General features: G+C 36.8%; 1 protein-coding gene across 2 annotated transcripts in view; it reads left to right on the top strand.

Moving 5' to 3' along the window:
- LOC131791808 (collectin-12) overlaps positions 1-8,456 on the top strand; it is a 51,364-nt gene extending 42,908 nt beyond the window's left edge. The window contains exons 2-12 of one of the 2 annotated variants that reach the window (XM_066169994.1): positions 2,473-2,537; positions 2,919-2,954; positions 3,124-3,156; positions 3,570-3,611; positions 3,812-3,853; positions 4,083-4,124; positions 4,354-4,395; positions 4,625-4,666; positions 4,832-4,858; positions 5,042-5,290; positions 6,210-8,456. In XM_066169994.1, the coding sequence (XP_066026091.1) occupies positions 2,473-2,537; positions 2,919-2,954; positions 3,124-3,156; positions 3,570-3,611; positions 3,812-3,853; positions 4,083-4,124; positions 4,354-4,395; positions 4,625-4,666; positions 4,832-4,858; positions 5,042-5,290; positions 6,210-6,239 (650 nt within the window). In that variant the 3' untranslated portion in view covers positions 6,240-8,456. The remainder of the gene's footprint in view (positions 1-2,472; positions 2,538-2,918; positions 2,955-3,123; positions 3,157-3,569; positions 3,612-3,811; positions 3,854-4,082; positions 4,125-4,353; positions 4,396-4,624; positions 4,667-4,831; positions 4,859-5,041; positions 5,291-6,209) is intronic. The other variant, XM_066169992.1, reaches the window with a different exon arrangement.
- The last annotated feature ends 4,919 nt before the right edge of the window (positions 8,457-13,375 follow it).

Here is a 13,375-nt window from a genome sequence, read left to right on the forward strand (position 1 = left end):
TCGTACCTTTCAGGGGTCAAAATCGGTGATCTGGTACCTTTTACGATGTCTCAAACTTTAGTGGACTACCGGAGACCTAGCTGGTACCTTTTAGGATGTTTTACGCTCGATAAAATACCTGAAATAAGCATTACTTGGACGATTTTAATGATCTGACCTGAGCCTCTGGAGCATATCGATAAAGGAGTTTTTATCTTAAGGATTTTTCAATTTTTTTGTGTTTAAATTGGTACTTTTTAGGGGTAGACATCAATTGTTGCCACTCCCACACGGATAAGACTCAGGTACCTTTTATAATTTTAAAGGAGTCGTTTTCGAAATTCCCGGCGCGCATCCTCGCCCTCTTTTGGGGTTCCTCGGGGGGTGCTGATACGTGCAGCACACTTAGCAAGGACAAATTTTGATGTGATTTTCGGTGAAGGAAAAAAGTTTTGTGAGCAAATCTCCTTGTCAGCATGTAAGATGAAACGCTTATACAACAGATCAATTAGCTAAATCAGTATGTAGCCTGTCAATAGAACTGACTTTTGTGAACATCCTTTGACTTCCGCCGGCAAAGGAATCATTGATGAATCTGGACATTTTAGTTTTCTGAATACAGTAATTCTTGAAAGGTTTTTATAGATATGCAAAGAGGGGAAAAAAACCCATCTCTTGGTAATTCGGAGGTCTATTCATTTTTAAATTTATGCGTCACGCAACTGATATAATAATGTGGAGAAGTTTTGTCAACTGCAAATTAAATCTGGCTAAAATGTGGTAGAGCATAACTTGATCATCGAAACAGCTCGAAAATTTGCATATTTGAGCGGTCGAACGAAAAAAATCATTTCTCGAAAACTAAAAGATATTTTCACCAAAAAACTACACCACAATTATTAGGACATATTGGGCTACAAAATATGAAAGTAGGGAAGAAAACGAATTTTGGGCGACTTGCCACGATATTTCAAATTTGTTCGATGGATGCTGACATCCTCTCTTAAGTCTCGAAATAAATTCCCGATGTTATTGACAGCATGTAAAAGTCATTAACGTATAAGATGATCAGGAAAGTCTCACCAATTTGATTTAAGATCATCCTTCTCCCTGCGGGTCGATTCTTGAGCTCTAGGGTCAATCATAATAGCAACACTACGTTCACTGTTACCCGTTCAGACTGAAACATTTAACCTATTACAAAAAAGTTATCTTTTTGTGGCTTATCTACAGTTTTTCCTTGAGACCAAAAGACCCCAAGGACTTATTCCCAGGGTTTATTAAAGAATTTTTCTGTTGCGCTACTTTCTAAATGAAAAATCGACCGCATTGTTTCATCGTTTTATAACTACTGAGAATCGAAAGATGTGAAAAATGTTCAAACAATGCAAAAGAGCATTAGGGGAATAAGCGGTAAACATAATCCGGAAAAGCCGAAAATATTGAATACCCTAAATTTTTCGTGGTAATCAAATTTGAAAAACAACGAAGCCTATTTTTGCATAATAATTATTTTCAAAAAAATCCTTGGATCTTAAAATGTTTAGGAACATCCAAGTTTTAATTTCTATATCCTAATGAATGAGTTGCCAATAATTGATCCTAGTGTTTGCACAAAGATTTCTGCGATCGCCACGGGGGCATCCCTGTTTCCCGCTGCCTCATCATACATCGATTCAGGTAATGAAGATTCGAGGGAAGCGTTACTTTATTTATTGAATAATCTTGATATGTGATAAAACCTACTGATAAATTTTCCCAACGCATGAATGCGTATTTTGAAATTTGCATCGCATAATGGTCTCGAAGTTTAGAAAAATTATCTATAATTCGCCAGGAAATAAATCCAGAAAACCCTTTGGGTTTTATTTTATGTATTGAGTCTACTTTTGGCTTTTTTCTTGGCTTGGTGATTCCAAAGAGCTACATCGAGGCAGCTCAAGATTGAAAAGGTTTTCTTGAACATAACATTATCATATCACGTAAAGGGATTTAACACTGAAGTAGCTTATTTCTTGTGATCGACGAGAATGAATCAGCGTTGAAAATCATTGCTTAATTGAACCGTTTCTTCTGCGACGATGAATATGTACAAATGCACTACTGGAAATATGTCCACAGTTTCTGCCCGAGCTCCCGTGATCTTACTGTTCCTGATAAGATCCTCCAAGGAGTCCCAGGAGAAGAGTGGCAGTTCAAATATCTTTATATGTATTTGAACTGCAACGACATGCATTAAATATATGTTTCTCATGGTTTATTTTATTTCTCCCAAGAGCAACGGCTCGGTATACGTAAAAACAATTCCATTTCCGCCGATAACGACTTCTCTCCTTTGAGGAGAAAAAAAAAACTACGAAAACAGGCTTTACTCACACAAATCAATTGAAAAGACTTAACTATTATTATTATTATCATTATTTAAATCTTCAGCCATCATGTATTTATGCATCCACTCATTTATTAATGTTTATCTTTCATCTATTCATGAAGAAATATCAGAACTTAAGAAGAATCAACAAGAGCTGAGAAGGAACCTCTCGGCTTTGAGAGAACCAGTAGGTCAAAATTCTACCCTATTAATTAGGGAAGAAAATTCAATGATAGAAATCTCATCACGAGATACATCCACTACTGCTGAAAACTGGAAAAAAAACCTCAAGTAGTGGGAATTAAGATCTTCTGTAATCAATACAACCCGCCATATGATATATGCCTAGTAAGTTGACTGTTGAAAAATGTGTCCCTTTTTTCTGCTCGCGTCCATTCAATTTTTTTTAGAGGGTACATAAATTTCTCTGCTCTACTCTTGTTTAATTACTCGCATTTCATGTTTTCATTTTCGTTTCATCTCTTTCCCTCAATGTATTTTACATTGAAAATGGACACTTTCCTTTGAACTTCAGTAAGGAACCTATTTCTATTCGTTGTTACGTCAGGTTTCAAAAAGGATTCTAGAAAATAACATTGCTGAGGTGAGTTTTTCTTTCAGTGTTTGTTTATAGTCGTGAATTTCTGGGTTTTTTGTTTTTTTAGTAAGGGGAGGGATTGGGGGCAGCGTTATTAGAAAAGAAACTATTTTTGTGCTTGGCATTCGAATAACAAAACTGTTAAAAAGCGTGTATTAATTTTATTCTAATTCAGATTGAAAAGGAGTTCCTGAATGTTAAAAACAAAGTAAGTTTACTCTGAATATCCTTGGCAATTCAACAAATATACTTTTTAATTATCTTGTTTGATACTCATTAATTGAATTCCTTATTGAGTTATAGAATATTTTTGATAATTCATCGATCCTAGAGCCCTTATTTGCATCATTTCTTAAACATTTAGTAGATTTAGTCATTCTTATATGTCTTACTAACTTTTTGTATTCCTTGTATTCAATTTTTCCGTTTTTCATGTGAAAGATTACACATCAAAGCAAATCCAGTTCTCGAATTTCTTATATTTCTCGTAGTAAGTGTGCATGCTAAATTTAACTCATTTGAATCAAATAGTGCAATGTTATTTCGACACAATCAAATAGTGTTATCTTATTACGACACAGTCTCTTGGTGTAAACTTTTTTAAATTCATCATTGTGACAGGTTTCAAAAGGTTTAGAGAATCTGGAGAATAACTTTACCAAGGTGAGTTTTTCCTTCAGTGTTTCAATATAGTCTTATAATAAAGTAAAGAATTACATATCAACAAAGATCCATGTCTTGAATTTCTGACCGTTCTTGTAGTACGTGTACACGCCAAATTAAACTCACTTGAATCAAAAAATGTATAATCTTATTACAACACAGTCTCTCTATGTAAACCTTTTCAATTGTTATTCCGACAGGTTTCAAAAGGTTTAGAGAATCTGGAGAATAATTTTACCGAGGTGAGATTTTCTTTGAGTGTTTTCAATATAGTCTTATAGCAAAGAAACAAAGATTACATTTAAAAAAGATCCATTTCTTGAATTTCTTACATTTCTTGTAGGACGTGTACACGCCAGATTTATCTCATTTGAATCAAATAGCGCAATCTTATTACGACACAATCAAATAGTGCAATCTTATGACGACACTGTCTCTTTATGCAAACTATTTTATTCATTATTGTGACAGGTTTCAAAAGGTTTAGAGAATCTGGAGAATACCTTTACCGAGGTGAGTTTTTCCTTCAGTGTTTTCAATATAGTCTTATAGTAAGGAAGCAAAGATTACACATCAACAAAGATCCATTTCTTGAATTTCTGACATTTCTTGTAGGACGTGTACACGCCGAATTTATCTCACTTGAATCAAAAAGTGCAATCTTATTACGAAACAATCAAATAGTGCAATCTTATGACGACACAGTCTCTTTATGCAAACTGTTTATTCACTATTGTGACAGGTTTCAAAAGGTTTAGAGAATCTGGAGAATACCTTTACCGAGGTGAGTTTTTCCTTCAGTGTTTTCAATATAGTCTTATAATAAAGAAACAATGATTTTACATCGACAAGATCCATTTCTCGAAATTCTTACATTTCTTGTAGTACGTGTACACGCCAAATTAAACTCACCTGAATTAAATAGTGTAATCTTATTTCGAAACAATCAAATTGCGTTATCTTATTACGACACAGTCTCCTCATGTTAACCTTTCTATTCATTATTGTGACAGGTTTCAAAAGGTTTAGGGAATCTGGAGAAAAACGTTACAAAGGCAAGTTTTTTTTTTTTTCCGTATATTCATCTCTTTATATATCTCTGTTTCTTAGGGTTGTGGACGGCAATATCAGAATGCAGCTATTCGCGTGTTTGGTATTAGAATTACGACCCAATCATTACAGCTGTTTGGTTTTAATAACAGTTATTGTCTCTTTGGCAGGTGGAAAAGAAACTGGAAAATGTGACAGTAAGTTAAATTCTGAACACACATACATGACAGTTCAGAATAACACAAGCCTTCCGTCACACCTCCTCGCAAGTGCTCCTCGGTATCAGTGAAATCATCACTTCATCTTCTCAAAAAATTTCCTTTCTTGGCCAAAAAAATTATCGTTCTTCTTGTCAAAACAGGAAATCTTGTTTTTCGCAGATCACATGCCCACTGGGATTCAATAGCACTAAAGGTGGTATTGGACCAGCCGGACCAGCCGGACCTGCTGGACCTGCCGGACCTCCAGGATATAATGGTACTCAGGGCCCTCGTGGACCATCCGGTTACAATGGTACCCAGGGACTACCTGGACCTGGGGCCAGTTCCTGTGTTTACAAGATTGCATCCAGCCCGGGTATGGGAGCAGGTTCGGCCGCTAGGCAAGAAGTGGAAATGAAGGAACCAAACGTAAGTTTAGAGATGAACTCTATATTGGGTACAGAAGAAAGAATAAATCATTTTGTTTTGAATTTTATTACGAACGGTACTGTTAGAAGTTTCTATAAAATCCATTAAAAGAACTAAAGAATCCGTGAAACTTTCAAAGATTGAACTTGAGATAATAACATGGACAAGATTTTCTTAATTTTCTTCAGTGTTACAGTATAATTGATATCTACTTAACTTTTAGAAACACAACTATTTTATCAAACAACACGTCCTGAGTTAATTCCTACGCAGAAGCGACTCCGAAAAGCAACGCTAACAATAATCATCGTCTAAAAACGATCTTAAGCGCACTGCAGACTACACTTCAGCTTACCTTTGGTACACAAACTCTCTGTGACTAGACTGACTAGGCTCCCTAGAAAATAATGTTCTGTAGCCACTTCTTGCACCGAAAAATTCAAAACACAAAACACAACTATTTTATCAAACAACACGTCCTGAGTTAATTCCTACGCAAAAGCGACTCCGAAAAGGACGCTAACAATAATCATCGTCTAAGAACGATCTTAAGCGCACTGCAGACTATACTTCAGCTTACCTTTGACACATAAACTCGCCGTGACTAGACTGACAAGGCTTTCTAGAAAATAATGTTCTACAGTCACTTCTTGTACCAACAAATTCAAAGATGTTTAATTGTCATTGCTCTATTTGACAATTTCGAAATCGTTTCAGCGTTTAGTTTCGCCAAGCAAAAAATTACCACACCACCTCTCTGGCGATTTTTCTCCGTCGGCTTTCTCACAGCATAAATAATGCTATCTGTACTTTAGCCTATTCACAAACAAAAAAGTTTTTTTAGCCTTTCGCATTCGAGCTCATGACGCCATTTATAATTATCATCATTGTGGTCATTATCGTTATCTTTTTTTGGCAGAATACGACGTTTATTGGTGTAAAACTGTGATACAAATGACGCAAAATTTGTAAAATTATCAAGCACCAACTCAGGTGACGAGAGAACCTACAAGTGCTTTTGCGAAGGTACCCTTTCAATGGGGATGTCAAATCTGTATTGCTACATGCACTACTGGGAGTGTCAGTCCTAAATAGGAAAACGTTGAGCCATTCCTTGTAACAGGGCCATTTTAAAGACAATAATAGACTGTTTTACCAGAACGAGATGAAGAGCAATTTAAGTAGTTTAACATGAGTGCTGCGATATTAACAACTGCCCTACTTGTTTTCAAATGTGTCCAGTAACAGAAAAAGGCAAATAATGATTTCACCAAATCATATTGTTATAGATATCGATGGCTTATTTCAGACTTAGCCTTTTGGCATCATGGAAAGTAAGAGAGTTAGAAGTGCCGTCATCTTCCTTTATTCAATTAACGTTTATTCATGAACTTTTCTTAAGCTTTATTAGAAACCAACATTTTACTAGACGAGTCGATGAATTTTCCACGAACAGTAAAAATAATTTAATTTTGCCAGAATGTGTTTTTGCGACCTCAACCGCTTAGCCGCGATTTTTATTTACTCCCACCAGTCCTCCTCTCTAGGGTTAATTCCAATAGGATGTGTGTTCTGTCTATCTGTAACTGAGAGAAATAGATTTTGTACTGAAATGAAGAAATAATATTTTTATTGTTATATGACAGGATCAAACCGGGAAGAAATAGATGAAGGTAAACAGCAACTTTTACCTCTAAATTTGGCTAATTCCATTTGCTGCAAATAAAAATCTCGCAACATGGGTAAGCAGATTCAGTGCTTTCCGTATTCTGGTACCTTTGCCTTACGGTTTCATTATGAGTTGAAGAAAACCGTTCAAAATTGGGCCACAACAGTCATCTACCAAAGCGTGTTTTGATGAAAACAAACAGCGAAATGCATATTTCACCGAAAGCTGTCGGGGCACAGTGATTTACCGGAGAGGGTTTTGGAATGGTTTTCCCAGTCTTCTGCCCGATACCGTAGGTACAAACGAAAACAATATTTCAGCGAATGGCTAGTATTAGTGGCACATTACCTAAAGGATTGCTAGCCCATGTCGTCTTCATACCGAACACATATCTGATTTTCAGGGGTGCAGTTCGATTGACCAAGCCATTCGTTGAGTAGGATTATCTCTTAAGAAGTTGGAAGAGTGTTGGACCAAGCGAGACAAAGAACATTTTGGTGTTTTACATAAGTATTACCAATTGCCCGCCATATCATATTTTGTGTTGTTGGTGCGTTGCTTTTTTTCGAATTTGCCAAGTGATTGTGAGGGACAAATTATGCTTGTCAAATTCATGTATGTTTGCAAATATTGGCAAAACGATAATCAAAGCTGCATTGTTAAATATACTACAGGGAGTGTTAGTCCTAAAAGGTAAGCGTAAAACTATTCGCTTAACATCATTCTTTGTATCGAAGATGACGGGGTTGTTAAATCAGCAGCCACGGGAAAACAGATTTTCAACTGACCTGTATGTTTACAGTTTTACAAATTGGCCGTATTATTATAAACGCTGAACAGACGTTTACGCATGCATAACTAATTGATTTTTTAAATGTGCACAATTGTTGTAATACGCAAATCTATGGACTAAATCATTTTGCAATAGATAATTATAGCCAATTTTAGCGCTAGATCATAGGCGTTTAGGACATTAACATGGTTGAATTCATTATCCGTCAGCCGCGATTTTATACATTCGACCTAGTCCTTCTGAACAGCACTCTAACTTCGTGAACATTAGGTACTATTATTTGGCTGTAATTCAGGTACAGAAATCATGTACCAACAGAAAAATTAAATGTTTTTTGTTTTTTGTTTTGTTTTTTTTTTTTTTTGTTTTTATGTATAACAGTTTTAACGCGAGTAAAGAAAGAAGAGCAATCAATCAGTCTTGGCCATAGAAGTTTGTCTATACCATGACGTCCAAGAAACATAGTGTCAATGCCCGATTCCTTAAAATTCACGCTAGTGCCAAATAAATAAATCCCGCATTTTTGTCTCGGACATATGGCTCTTGGGACCCCAGTTCAATTGATATAGCACAGAAAGAGCCTTAGCGTCAATAGAAGTTTCAATGGCCTCGGTTGAAATGTGTGGGAGAAATCACAATTTAATGTCGAGCTGCGATGACTTATTTGGGTTAAGGATACACATGCTATCAGTATCACGTGTATTTGAGATTATCTACGACTCCTTTTGTGGATCAAAAGAATAATAAAACGGTAAGCCTTGATAAATGTTGCTTCACATTAATCAAACAGAAGTCAAGTGCACATGGCCATTATTAGCTCCATTCATTATGAAAGCAACGAATTAGGTATTATGGTGAAGGCAGATGTTGACGGAAGGTTTGTCCACCGTGGACGGATAGTTTGTAATCCGTAGACGGAAGTTGCATTGTATGCCTGCCCCCTCCCCAAATCACACCATATGTGTCTTATTTTTATAGGGAAAAGCGAAGCGTTGCTTTTTTCCGTGACTGCCATTAGTTTACTTCTTTGGTGATTTATATCTCATCTGTTTGGTGACTACACAAATATTCATATGTGAAAATCAGTATATGACGGCTTGAAATTCGATAAAGAACGATTGTGACCGCTTCGTTAATGCAATGGCCACCTTAATCAAACAAAAGATATCAAGAAACGGCGAGGAATATTTTTACAATAGTGCAAATGATCGTGAAAGATGAGAGTTACTGATATTGTTGCTGCTAGAACAACCTTTGATGGCCCTTATGCCCACCCACCCACCCTCCGCCCCATAAACACCACACGCCAACAACAAAGACACTGAAGAATTTGATATATGAAAATGCACATATTTGCACTGCGGGGGAGAGATGAAATTAGAATATCCTTCGCGATTACGCTCCATGACCTCTTCGATGCCGGTGCCAGCGCTCTACCAATTGAGCTAACAAGCCAACTGGGAGGTTGGTCAATGACTTGGGTACAAATAAACATCCAAGTAAATGAAGAATTTTCGATATATGAACATTCACATATTTGCACTGGCGGTGCGGCATGGGACCGAGCCGCAAACCCCTTCCACAACTCCCGTACGGGCCTGAAATTTTTTCAGGTCCCTATTTACAACTACTAGTTTCAGTAGTGTTCTTAGCTGCGAGGATCTTCTAATTTCATCTCTCCACCGCAGTGCAAATATGGTGACTTTTCATATATCTAAATTCTTCATTTACTTGGATTTTATTTGTACCCAATTCATTGACCCACCTCCCAGGGGCTTGTTTAGCTCAATTGGTAGTAGCGCCTGCACCGTAGCGCAGATGTCATGGGTTTCAATCCCGTACGGCCTGAACCTTTTGTCAGGTCCGATTTACAACTACTCTAGTTTTCAGTATTGGGTTGTGTTTCTTAGCTGCGAGGATCTTCTAATTTCAAAAAGGACACTGTCTGCCTAATGACTTCTACCCATCCCTCCTTCAGCCCACACAACCTTTTTTATAATTCCCATCACGACGAATGCACACGTTTTCTTATCACACAACTGCCAAAAAATAAAAGAAAATTTATTTCATAAGTCTTGAAAGTTCTCGTAAATAGAATTCAACTGTATCTTTATTCAACAAGTCCAAGAAATCAATACAGACTTAAGCCATAACATGAATGAGCTGGCTCCAAGAGCCCTTTGATTTTGTGACTTGGTGTCTTAAGCCGTCATGGCTTCATGGCTTTTGCCAGCTACCTTTTTCCTTCTATTTTTCGTTTCAGGCCATGGATGATCATATCTCCTTCGTGAGAACAGTCTATCGACTTTATGATAAAGGATCGTCGAGTTAGACGGTCTGACAAAAGCTTTTCCAAAACCGAGCTTTCGGTTAAGTTTAAAAAGTATCCGGTCGGACCAGGACTTTGAGAAAATTCAACCCAGGAAATTGCAGATGAGATTCAAGTAAATTTGTTGTTTTATCAGTAGCTACCTTCCGCGGAATGTCTTTTAGACAACTAACCAGAAAGGGATCCAATTTGGTAATGTCTTTTGCGAAGATTTCATCGTGAACAAAACTTCCCTTGTGTAAGACAAGCTTAAGAGCGCCCTTTAAATCAAGCAAACAAACAACCGGTAGTTAAGGTTGTAGCAAAAACAAAGACCCACGAGAACAAAGACCTGGCTTAAGATCCAAAAACAAGGACTCGAAAATAAAGACCCGGAAACGCAGACCCGAAAGGGAAGACCCCTTCACGATCTTGATACAGGAAGTGCCTTATGGCTTCACCAATGAAAAACAAAAAGCAAAAACAAACAGTTAAAAAAAAACAAACAAACAAAAAACAAAACAAAATCGCAAACAATTACATTAAAAGCTAAACCGGAGATCGCTTTTATTCCTTAAATTTGCCTATTGATTGCTTTTCTTAATTCATTCATTCTCGAAAACACTAGTGCCCTTCAAAATTTCTAACCGCCGCCCCGTGACGTCCTTTTTCTTAAAAAAAAAGTCAGAGCTTGCGGATGTGAACTTTCGACCCGACGGACGCCGGTAGGTTTTACGGCGTTGCTCTTCTTATTCTTATTATTACTCGGGCTTCCACAAGAAAGCCCGAGTCTTTGGATACAAGCCGCTCTTGATCGCCAAAAGGGGTGCACCCGATTCGCTCGTAATTAACCGCTTACATGCGGATTTAATTAGCATCAAATTCACGCATACAAGCGGTCAAAGTAGGGCCTATTTACCTATCGTGACCTGAAGGGACTCAAGGCCTGGTACCATAGCTTGCGAACCCCTTCAACCCCTTCGAACCCCTGATCTGTATGAACTAAAAGGTTTACAAATCACAAAATATGACATGGCAATAAGCAACAATGTACTGAAGAGAGGTATTAAAGAGATGATCAGGTCAAGACAAGTGTTACAAAGACCACTTTTTTGCAGTAGTTCTTTATTCTATATGTTACTCGATTATTTTTCCCTGTAGTTACTGAAATTCAAATACCTTACATGCAATCATTGAAAATGGATCTCAGCTTAATAATACAATACACAGTAAGCACCGTTTACCCTGTCACCCTGCCTGACAGTGTTACAGTTTTTGGCACTAATATAAATTTACACGTTAATGAAGTTGTTTTCTCTTCTGACATCTGAAGACAGTCATTCACCTGCAATGAAACAGACAAAAACACATTTTTGGTGTGAATAATCTAATAGAGGAAATTTGTAATATTATTAAAAAGAAAAAAAGGAATGTCAGACTATTGAATATAATATACAATTTATTGCCTGTTCATGTAAAATTACTGAAATTGAAAGGAAACACACCACAAAAAAAACACACAAAAAAAATACATATGAATGACAGCATGGAACCTGTTGCTAAAAAAAGGTTTCTAGAAGAAATTAAAATAAAATATTTAACTATGGATGCCACAGACATGAAAGAATTACCTACCCAACGCAATAAGAAATTAGTGAAAGCCAGATCAGTTGAATTGTGTACTGACCAGTTTAAGAGGAAAATAAGTGAAGGCCCTTATTTTATATGTACTATCTGTAATGGAATACTTTATAAGAAATCAGTAATAATATGTATAAACAAGAAGTACCCTTGCCAATCATATTTCAATATTCAGCAGTCATTTGATGGAAAACAGTATATATGTAACACTTGTCATAAGAAGTTCATGATAGGAAAATTACCATGTCAGGCTGTAGTGAATGAATATGTATGTGGATGAAATACCCACAGTACTATCCTCACTAAAAAAACTAGAACATACGATAATAGCTCAACGAATAGTATTTGAGAAGGTTGTGGTCATGCCTAAAGGACAACAGAGAAAAATTAAGGGGGAATATGCAATACACCTGAAGAATGCGATCAGACATGTAATCAACTCCCTCGTCCACCTAACAGATCTGGTATAATAATGCTAAAGCTTAAAAGAAAGTTACAATTTAGAGGACATGTTTATTTTCAAGCAGTACGACCGGAGTTAATGCAGCAAGTTCTTAACTGGTTAAAAGTACAAAATCCAATGTACAAAGACATACTAGTTGACATTAAAAATATTCAGCAACCTTACTGCTTTACAAAATGATGCAGACGATAATCATACATATCAACAAGCTACATCAAACAATGTAACAACAGATAGTGGTCCTGCATTGGAGTATGATGTAAGAGAAAATGATAAATCAAATAGTAATGAAGAAGAAAATGATGACCCCTTAAATGAATGAAGAGCCCCAGTATGCGAGACATGCTTAGACTCAATTATACCAAACTATCCAGTGGTGAAAGTAAAACGCTCGATAGGAAGCCCGAGTGAACGCTCCTCGAGCGTCTAGTTTACAAAACTTTTGGAACTCCTTTTTTCATCTCCACCCGAGCATTAACACTTATGGGTTGCGGAATGAAGAGAGAACCTAAGTAGAAAGGTGTTTGAGACGCAGACGGCAAACAGAAGAAGAAATATAGCGCGCTTTGACGTCAGTGGATAAATCTAGTACTTTAAACTAACCTGTACTGATCAGACAGGTATAGTGAGCACTAGGATGAATCCAATAAACAGACACAGATCTCAGAGGCACTTGGTTCGATATATACTTATTAAAATGTGCTAAACTCGAACACGCGGGGCGTGTATACAGATAAATCAAAACAACACAAATATCCTAAGCGAAACAAAACCACCTTTGATTGTACACGTTTCGATATATAAATACAAAAATGAACAAGATGACATATCTCTTTCCCCGTTCTGTTACTGTAATATTTCTACAATCGTTTCAAATATCTTCTCTTTAGACTTGCGACTCTCTTTAGACTATCTTCTCTTTATACTTGTAACACACGTGTCTCGTGGCCGAATGAAACATAATGCCGACAACTCGAAAGTACGTCACGCAAAACAAAAGGGTGTTAAAAGTCACGCAAATAACTAAAAATAGCCTTCGTCACAATCATGTTAGATAAAGAAATGAAGGGGTCTTCGTCTGCGGGTCTTCCTTAGCTAAAACTGGGGGTTAACGCTGGTCAAAGTGTAGTTCATGCAATTCTTGCAGAACTACTTCTAATACGAGACATTTTCTTTAACATTCATGCGGAAATTTCAGATGAGATTGACGT

This window comes from Pocillopora verrucosa, chromosome 7 (genome assembly GCF_036669915.1).
Source record: "Pocillopora verrucosa isolate sample1 chromosome 7, ASM3666991v2, whole genome shotgun sequence".
Classification (NCBI taxonomy): Eukaryota; Metazoa; Cnidaria; class Anthozoa; order Scleractinia; family Pocilloporidae; genus Pocillopora; species Pocillopora verrucosa.